Here is a 10,065-nt window from a genome sequence, read left to right as displayed (position 1 = left end):
CCATAAAAGTTGTTAAAAGTCCACAAAAAGTCCATATGTTCGATTTTTTGATGTTTGATTTTTTCAATTTTCGTCGCAGTTTTTGTCAATTTTTGGTACCCGGAACATTTCTCGAGCAATAGCTCCGAAACTATTCGAGATAACCCTATGAAGTGTAGTATCGTTGGAAAGCCCTTTTAATGATCTATCATTTGCAAAAAAGATTATGGTTGTCCGACTTATAGTTTTCGAGAAAATTCAAATAAAAGCGAAAATTAGATCATATACTCAAAAATTCATAACTAAAAAACTATTGGGAATTTAGCGCTTTTTTTGATTCCAATCGATTCCCCGGATCATTTTGTATAGGTATGAATCAAAATGGTTCCACTTTTTAGAATAGTTTAGCCGTAAATGAGAAAATAAAAAAAATTAAAAAAAAATTAACACCCCCCCCTTAGAAATCGGTCAATTTTTAAAGTGTCTCAAAATCAAATAAAACCGATTCTATCTTATAGATTTTGATGTGCTCTTTCCGATCTAAAAAAGAGTTTTCTCCTAGCTCTTTTAGTTTGGCCGTAATCGGCGTTTGAAAATTGAAAATTTTTTTGCGAGATATCGCCTTGAGTCCTATGCCATTTTGTAGAGTTTTTTATTCCGGTTATTCTCCATTTTTCCGTTTCTCGATATCTTTAATAGTTTCGCCGTAATTGGCGATTGAAAATTGAAAAAAAGTGAAAATGGAAACCTTTTTTTGCGTTTTTCTCGGAAACTGTAAGACTTAGAGCAACGAACAAAAAACCATCTGATAGCGCTTAATTTTGTCTATTTTTTCGACCAAACCCGGAGCCGCTCCGGGCAACGGTTCCGGCTACAGAGGCGATCAAAGTTTTTCACTAAAAAAATTCATAACAAAAAAACTAAAAGTCGTAGAGCATTGCGGTTTGTTCTATTGAATTCTACGGCTCATTTTACATATTATATCGATTTTTCACAAGAATTAAAAATTTAAAATTTTTTGCCTAAATTTAGGGTAGCTATTTGTCATAGTGAAAAATTTTATTCATTAAAAAAATTCATAACTCGAAAACTAAAAGTCGTAGAGCAGTGCGGTTTGTTCCATTGGATTCAGCGGCTTTTTTTCTCTATTATACTAATTTTTCACGCAATTTAAAATTTTCAATTTTTTTGCTCAAATTTCCTGAGTAATACACTTACCTTCAAAGAGGTGAAAAAAAAATTTTTTTTTTAAACTCACTCCAGTAGATTTTTATGGACTTCTACATGTCTTAACAACCCATAAAAGTTGTTAAAAGTCCACAAAAAGTCCATATGTTCGATTTTTTGATGTTTGATTTTTTCAATTTTCGTCGCAGTTTTTGTCAATTTTTGGTACCCGGAACATTTCTCGAGCAATAGCTCCGAAACTATTCGAGATAACCCTATGAAGTGTAGTATCGTTGGAAAGCCCTTTTAATGATCTATCATTTGCAAAAAAGATTATGGTTGTCCGACTTATAGTTTTCGAGAAAATTCAAATAAAAGCGAAAATTAGATCATATACTCAAAAATTCATAACTAAAAAACTATTGGGAATTTAGCGCTTTTTTTGATTCCAATCGATTCCCCGGATCATTTTGTATAGGTATGAATCAAAATGGTTCCACTTTTTAGAATAGTTTAGCCGTAAATGAGAAAATAAAAAAAATTAAAAAAAAATTAACACCCCCCCCTTAGAAATCGGTCAATTTTTAAAGTGTCTCAAAATCAAATAAAACCGATTCTATCTTATAGATTTTGATGTGCTCTTTCCGATCTAAAAAAGAGTTTTCTCCTAGCTCTTTTAGTTTGGCCGTAATCGGCGTTTGAAAATTGAAAATTTTTTTGCGAGATATCGCCTTGAGTCCTATGCCATTTTGTAGAGTTTTTTATTCCGGTTATTCTCCATTTTTCCGTTTCTCGATATCTTTAATAGTTTCGCCGTAATTGGCGATTGAAAATTGAAAAAAAGTGAAAATGGAAACCTTTTTTTGCGTTTTTCTCGGAAACTGTAAGACTTAGAGCAACGAACAAAAAACCATCTGATAGCGCTTAATTTTGTCTATTTTTTCGACCAAACCCGGAGCCGCTCCGGGCAACGGTTCCGGCTACAGAGGCGATCAAAGTTTTTCACTAAAAAAATTCATAACAAAAAAACTAAAAGTCGTAGAGCATTGCGGTTTGTTCTATTGAATTCTACGGCTCATTTTACATATTATATCGATTTTTCACAAGAATTAAAAATTTAAAATTTTTTGCCTAAATTTAGGGTAGCTATTTGTCATAGTGAAAAATTTTATTCATTAAAAAAATTCATAACTCGAAAACTAAAAGTCGTAGAGCAGTGCGGTTTGTTCCATTGGATTCAGCGGCTTTTTTTCTCTATTATACTAATTTTTCACGCAATTTAAAATTTTCAATTTTTTTGCTCAAATTTCCTGAGTAATACACTTACCTTCAAAGAGGTGAAAAAAAAAATTTTTTTTTAAACTCACTCCAGTAGATTTTTATGGACTTCTACATGTCTTAACAACCCATAAAAGTTGTTAAAAGTCCACAAAAAGTCCATATGTTCGATTTTTTGATGTTTGATTTTTTCAATTTTCGTCGCAGTTTTTGTCAATTTTTGGTACCCGGAACATTTCTCGAGCAATAGCTCCGAAACTATTCGAGATAACCCTATGAAGTGTAGTATCGTTGGAAAGCCCTTTTAATGATCTATCATTTGCAAAAAAGATTATGGTTGTCCGACTTATAGTTTTCGAGAAAATTCAAATAAAAGCGAAAATTAGATCATATACTCAAAAATTCATAACTAAAAAACTATTGGGAATTTAGCGCTTTTTTTGATTCCAATCGATTCCCCGGATCATTTTGTATAGGTATGAATCAAAATGGTTCCACTTTTTAGAATAGTTTAGCCGTAAATGAGAAAATAAAAAAAATTAAAAAAAAATTAACACCCCCCCCTTAGAAATCGGTCAATTTTTAAAGTGTCTCAAAATCAAATAAAACCGATTCTATCTTATAGATTTTGATGTGCTCTTTCCGATCTAAAAAAGAGTTTTCTCCTAGCTCTTTTAGTTTGGCCGTAATCGGCGTTTGAAAATTGAAAATTTTTTTGCGAGATATCGCCTTGAGTCCTATGCCATTTTGTAGAGTTTTTTATTCCGGTTATCCTCCATTTTTCCGTTTCTCGATATCTTTAATAGTTTCGCCGTAATTGGCGATTGAAAATTGAAAAAAAGTGAAAATGGAAACCTTTTTTTGCGTTTTTCTCGGAAACTGTAAGACTTAGAGCAACGAACAAAAAACCATCTGATAGCGCTTAATTTTGTCTATTTTTTCGACCAAACCCGGAGCCGCTCCGGGCAACGGTTCCGGCTACAGAGGCGATCAAAGTTTTTCACTAAAAAAATTCATAAAAAAAAAAACTAAAAGTCGTAGAGCATTGCGGTTTGTTCTATTGAATTCTACGGCTCATTTTACATATTATATCGATTTTTCACAAGAATTAAAAATTTAAAATTTTTTGCCTAAATTTAGGGTAGCTATTTGTCATAGTGAAAAATTTTATTCATTAAAAAAATTCATAACTCGAAAACTAAAAGTCGTAGAGCAGTGCGGTTTGTTCCATTGGATTCAGCGGCTTTTTTTCTCTATTATACTAATTTTTCACGCAATTTAAAATTTTCAATTTTTTTGCTCAAATTTCCTGAGTAAAACACTTACTTACCTTCAAAGAGGTGAAAAAAAAAATTTTTTTTTAAACTCACTCCAGTAGATTTTTATGGACTTCTACATGTCTTAACAACCCATAAAAGTTGTTAAAAGTCCACAAAAAGTCCATATGTTCGATTTTTTGATGTTTGATTTTTTCAATTTTCGTCGCAGTTTTTGTCAATTTTTGGTACCCGGAACATTTCTCGAGCAATAGCTCCGAAACTATTCGAGATAACCCTATGAAGTGTAGTATCGTTGGAAAGCCCTTTTAATGATCTATCATTTGCAAAAAAGATTATGGTTGTCCGACTTATAGTTTTCGAGAAAATTCAAATAAAAGCGAAAATTAGATCATATACTAAAAAATTCATAACTAAAAAACTATTGGGAATTTAGCGCTTTTTTTGATTCCAATCGATTCCCCGGATCATTTTGTATAGGTATGAATTAAAATGGTTCCACTTTTTAGAATAGTTTAGCCGTAAATGAGAAAATAAAAAAAATTAAAAAAAAATTAACACCCCCCCCTTAGAAATCGGTCAATTTTTAAAGTGTCTCAAAATCAAATAAAACCGATTCTATCTTATAGATTTTGATGTGCTCTTTCCGATCTAAAAAAGAGTTTTCTCCTAGCTCTTTTAGTTTGGCCGTAATCGGCGTTTGAAAATTGAAAATTTTTTTGCGAGATATCGCCTTGAGTCCTATGCCATTTTGTAGAGTTTTTTATTCCGGTTATCCTCCATTTTTCCGTTTCTCGATATCTTTAATAGTTTCGCCGTAATTGGCGATTGAAAATTGAAAAAAAGTGAAAATGGAAACCTTTTTTTGCGTTTTTCTCGGAAACTGTAAGACTTAGAGCAACGAACAAAAAACCATCTGATAGCGCTTAATTTTGTCTATTTTTTCGACCAAACCCGGAGCCGCTCCGGGCAACGGTTCCGGCTACAGAGGCGATCAAAGTTTTTCACTAAAAAAATTCATAAAAAAAAAACTAAAAGTCGTAGAGCATTGCGGTTTGTTCTATTGAATTCTACGGCTCATTTTACATATTATATCGATTTTTCACAAGAATTAAAAATTTAAAATTTTTTGCCTAAATTTAGGGTAGCTATTTGTCATAGTGAAAAATTTTATTCATTAAAAAAATTCATAACTCGAAAACTAAAAGTCGTAGAGCAGTGCGGTTTGTTCCATTGGATTCAGCGGCTTTTTTTCTCTATTATACTAATTTTTCACGCAATTTAAAATTTTCAATTTTTTTGCTCAAATTTCCTGAGTAATACACTTACCTTCAAAGAGGTGAAAAAAAAAATTTTTTTTTAAACTCACTCCAGTAGATTTTTATGGACTTCTACATGTCTTAACAACCCATAAAAGTTGTTAAAAGTCCACAAAAAGTCCATATGTTCGATTTTTTGATGTTTGATTTTTTCAATTTTCGTCGCAGTTTTTGTCAATTTTTGGTACCCGGAACATTTCTCGAGCAATAGCTCCGAAACTATTCGAGATAACCCTATGAAGTGTAGTATCGTTGGAAAGCCCTTTTAATGATCTATCATTTGCAAAAAAGATTATGGTTGTCCGACTTATAGTTTTCGAGAAAATTCAAATAAAAGCGAAAATTAGATCATATACTCAAAAATTCATAACTAAAAAACTATTGGGAATTTAGCGCTTTTTTTGATTCCAATCGATTCCCCGGATCATTTTGTATAGGTATGAATCAAAATGGTTCCACTTTTTAGAATAGTTTAGCCGTAAATGAGAAAATAAAAAAAATTAAAAAAAAATTAACACCCCCCCCTTAGAAATCGGTCAATTTTTAAAGTGTCTCAAAATCAAATAAAACCGATTCTATCTTATAGATTTTGATGTGCTCTTTCCGATCTAAAAAAGAGTTTTCTCCTAGCTCTTTTAGTTTGGCCGTAATCGGCGTTTGAAAATTGAAAATTTTTTTGCGAGATATCGCCTTGAGTCCTATGCCATTTTGTAGAGTTTTTTATTCCGGTTATCCTCCATTTTTCCGTTTCTCGATATCTTTAATAGTTTCGCCGTAATTGGCGATTGAAAATTGAAAAAAAGTGAAATTGGAAACCTTTTTTTGCGTTTTTCTCGGAAACTGTAAGACTTAGAGCAACGAACAAAAAACCATCTGATAGCGCTTAATTTTGTCTATCTTTTCGACCAAACCCGGAGCCGCTCCGGGCAACGGTTCCGGCTACAGAGGCGATCAAAGTTTTTCACTAAAAAAATTCATAAAAAAAAAACTAAAAGTCGTAGAGCATTGCGGTTTGTTCTATTGAATTCTACGGCTCATTTTACATATTATATCGATTTTTCACAAGAATTAAAAATTTAAAATTTTTTGCCTAAATTTAGGGTAGCTATTTGTCATAGTGAAAAATTTTATTCATTAAAAAAATTCATAACTCGAAAACTAAAAGTCGTAGAGCAGTGCGGTTTGTTTCATTGGATTCAGCGGCTTTCTTTCTCTATTATACTAATTTTTCACGCAATTTAAAATTTTCAATTTTTTTGCTCAAATTTCCTGAGTAATACACTTACCTTCAAAGAGGTGAAAAAAAAAATTTTTTTTTAAACTCACTCCAGTAGATTTTTATGGACTTCTACATGTCTTAACAACCCATAAAAGTTGTTAAAAGTCCACAAAAAGTCCATATGTTCGATTTTTTGATGTTTGATTTTTTCAATTTTCGTCGCAGTTTTTGTCAATTTTTGGTACCCGGAACATTTCTCGAGCAATAGCTCCGAAACTATTCGAGATAACCTTATGAAGTGTAGTATCGTTGGAAAGCCCTTTTAATGATCTATCATTTGCAAAAAAGATTATGGTTGTCCGACTTATAGTTTTCGAGAAAATTCAAATAAAAGCGAAAATTAGATCATATACTCAAAAATTCATAACTAAAAAACTATTGGGAATTTAGCGCTTTTTTTGATTCCAATCGATTCCCCGGATCATTTTGTATAGGTATGAATCAAAATGGTTCCACTTTTTAGAATAGTTTAGCCGTAAATGAGAAAATAAAAAAAATTAAAAAAAAATTAACACCCCCCCCTTAGAAATCGGTCAATTTTTAAAGTGTCTCAAAATCAAATAAAACCGATTCTATCTTATAGATTTTGATGTGCTCTTTCCGATCTAAAAAAGAGTTTTCTCCTAGCTCTTTTAGTTTGGCCGTAATCGGCGTTTGAAAATTGAAAATTTTTTTGCGAGATATCGCCTTGAGTCCTATGCCATTTTGTAGAGTTTTTTATTCCGGTTATCCTCCATTTTTCCGTTTCTCGATATCTTTAATAGTTTCGCCGTAATTGGCGATTGAAAATTGAAAAAAAGTGAAAATGGAAACCTTTTTTTGCGTTTTTCTCGGAAACTGTAAGACTTAGAGCAACGAACAAAAAACCATCTGATAGCGCTTAATTTTGTCTATTTTTTCGACCAAACCCGGAGCCGCTCCGGGCGACGGTTCCGGCTACAGAGGCGATCAAAGTTTTTCACTAAAAAAATTCATAAAAAAAAAACTAAAAGTCGTAGAGCATTGCGGTTTGTTCTATTGAATTCTACGGCTCATTTTACATATTATATCGATTTTTCACAAGAATTAAAAATTTAAAATTTTTTGCCTAAATTTAGGGTAGCTATTTGTCATAGTGAAAAATTTTATTCATTAAAAAAATTCATAACTCGAAAACTAAAAGTCGTAGAGCAGTGCGGTTTGTTCCATTGGATTCAGCGGCTTTTTTTCTCTATTATACTAATTTTTCACGCAATTTAAAATTTTCAATTTTTTTGCTCAAATTTCCTTACCTTCAAAGAGGTGAAAAAAAATTTTTTTTTAAACTCACTTCAGTAGATTTTTATGGACTTCTACATGTCTTAACAACCCATAAAAGTTGTTAAAAGTCCACAAAAAGTCCACATGTTCGATTTTTTGATGTTTGATTTTTTCAATTTTCGTCGCAGTTTTTGTCAATTTTGGGTACCCGGAACATTTCTCGAGCAATAGCTCTGAAACTATTCGAGATAACCCTATGAAGTGTAGTATCGTTGGAAAGCCCTTTTAATGATCTATCATTTGCAAAAAAGATTATTGTTGTCCGACTTATAGTTTTCGAGAAAATTCAAATAAAAGCGAAAATTAGATCATATACTCAAAAATTCATAACTAAAAAACTATTGGGAATTTAGCGCTTTTTTTGATTCCAATCGATTCCCCGGATCATTTTGCATAGGTATGTTCGGTTTTTTGGAGTTTGATTTTTTCAATTTTTGTCGAGATCTTGGTCGATTCTGGGTATCCGGATCATTAATGAGCAATAACTTCGGAATTATTATATTGTGTTTTTTTCTCGGAAAGTGGAAGACTTAGAGCAAGCAACAAACAAAAAATCATCTCATAACGATTCTATTTGTTCGTATTCACTCTAATACCTACCGTTAGAAAACTCAGTTACGAAAAGTATGTACTAGTGTAGCATTTGGAATAAAAAGTCGTTTTATAATTTATTTATGAAATGTATTATTTTAAATAAAAAATAACCCCAACAGCTACTCACTGCTAAGTGTCACTACAAGTTCCCTTACAGATAAAAAAACTCACAATAACTTTATTACGAAAATATTGTATAATACTCATTGTCACGTACACACTTTACAAAAATCAAAATTCGAAAGATGCATTTATTTATCTGTTTTAGTACAAAGATTCAGTAGCATTAGTGGAACGTGGCTTCTTGATTTTGTCGAGGTTTTTAATAACTATGTCGTGAAGGGCACAATACCGATTTCGGATCTCGCACATGACCAACCACAAACTCAAGTACTCCTTCTCATCCAGCTCCTGCACGGCCCTTCGGTAGTCCTCTATGTGCGGGTATTTCGCCACTTTCGAGATGACCTTGGCTCGAGAAATGAAATATCGCGAGATTTGATCGAAAAACGCCGCCGCCTCCGATTCCACCGACTGCACCTCGGCCAGAGTGTCCTCCTGGATCGACACCCCGAAGTTGTTGCCGTCTTCGATTTTCGGAATCATAAAAGAAATCCACATTTTCATCTGCAAAAAAATTCACAACACTCGTCCCTCGTCTCGCAACGAAAATACTTTAACATAAGAGCATCATTTCTTTTAGAATATAAAATAAAATACAAAAAACAAGTGCCGCTTTTAAAATACGTCAAACACTAAATTACGTATGTAACTCCGAAAAGGCTCAGAAATATTGTTTTTTCTGAAAATTATCCGTGTTCACAAATTTAATTGTATTATCTAAATTTTTTATGATGTATTTGCTTGTCATTTAAACAATTAAAGGCAGTTAAGAACATTTTATAAGTTCCGATTGTTCACAGGAATGTGCATTGAGTAGGCTGTGGAATACTTGTGAGACTAGATCATTCAAATTTTGGCATGGTTACCATGCCAACTTACAGTATTGGAGTCTTCAACCAGTTTGCGGATGTGGGGCTTCACAGCCTCGACCAACTCGACCAGATGCTTGTTAGTGGGCACAGCCCCCGTGGGCAGGATCATGACCTTGGTGCCGTCTTGCGATATGCTATTGTCATACTTGGCCTTCTTGGCTGGAGGCAGGTCCGTGTGGCTGTTGAGCAAAATGGGGTCTGGCACCGGGATGTTCAGCTCCTGGTGCACGTCAGTGAATTTCCGATTTTTGAACTGGGGCGTTTCTAGCAAAGCGTTGAGCTTCACAATCGTCGCGGGGAACCCCTTAAGCAGCAACTCTTCGGCCTCTTTCTTCAGACTGTCTTTGTATTCCAACACCTGCGAAAACGCAACTATCAACCACACACAAGGGGGCTATCGAGACCTCGTGGTAGGCCGACTCCTCGTCCCAGCCCTCCACGGAAATGGAGCTCGAAGAGGGCATCACTTCAAATTTTGACCAGTTTTTGACAAAACTGTCACGAAATCGTGCGGAGCTGAATCGGCACGCGCCTTTTTTCCCACTCACCTTTTTTGCATCTGCCATAATATACAATTAGAACTAACTTTTGAACTGTTCACTTGAGTTGACTTAACCTAAATGTTTGGGGCAATGGCAAAAGAAAGGACGAGAATTGGGCCTAGCACCAGGACGCGATCCCCAATCCACCAAATCAACAACTAATTGAATCATGCAACAACTTGTGCCAGATTGCTAAAATTTGATCCCACTGATCTGGAATTTCTATACAACAAATATTTACAGCGTGATTTCGCGATTTGCGATTTAGGTTGGCAATAAAACTAGCGACCAAATTGGCCTCGAGTTGCCAAAAAAAAATATGAAACAATTCTATAA

The 10,065-nt window shown here is 33.6% G+C and overlaps 1 protein-coding gene across 2 annotated transcripts; it reads right to left on the bottom strand.

Moving 5' to 3' along the window:
* Nucleotides 1-8,429: 8,429 nt before the first annotated feature.
* On the bottom strand, nucleotides 8,430-9,978 carry REG (Proteasome regulator gamma). 2 transcript variants are annotated; one of them, XM_008200269.3, is made up of 3 exons: nucleotides 9,736-9,978; nucleotides 9,195-9,545; nucleotides 8,430-8,819 (listed from the first exon to the last, which is right to left on the bottom strand). In XM_008200269.3, exons 1-3 carry the CDS (start codon nucleotides 9,751-9,753, stop codon nucleotides 8,457-8,459), a joined length of 732 nt encoding a protein of 243 aa, XP_008198491.1. In that variant the 5' UTR covers nucleotides 9,754-9,978; the 3' UTR covers nucleotides 8,430-8,456. The 2 variants fall into 2 exon arrangements, with proteins under 2 accessions (XP_008198491.1, XP_971490.1); XM_966397.4 differs by lacking the exon at nucleotides 9,736-9,978 and adding an exon at nucleotides 9,592-9,729.
* Nucleotides 9,979-10,065: the final 87 nt, after the last annotated feature.

Source organism: Tribolium castaneum, chromosome 2 (genome assembly GCF_031307605.1).
Source record: "Tribolium castaneum strain GA2 chromosome 2, icTriCast1.1, whole genome shotgun sequence".
Lineage (NCBI taxonomy): Eukaryota > Metazoa > Arthropoda > Insecta > Coleoptera > Tenebrionidae > Tribolium > Tribolium castaneum.
The sequence above is the reverse complement of the archived record's forward strand: the minus strand, read 5'-3'. Positions and strand labels throughout refer to the sequence as shown.

What these genes read in the sequence shown, in the direction of transcription:
- REG (XM_966397.4), bottom strand. Translation starts at nt 9,651, where the DNA reads ATGCCCTCTTCGAGCTCCATTTCCGTGGAGGGCTGGGACGAGGAGTCG. An exon ending in AGGAGTCGGCCTACCACGAG is followed by an intron (nt 9,546 to 9,591) that starts GTCTCGATAGCC and finishes GCGTTTTCGCAG; the next exon opens with GTGTTGGAATACAAAGACAG. An exon ending in TGGTTGAAGACTCCAATACT is followed by an intron (nt 8,820 to 9,194) that starts GTAAGTTGGCAT and finishes ATTTTTTTGCAG; the next exon opens with ATGAAAATGTGGATTTCTTT.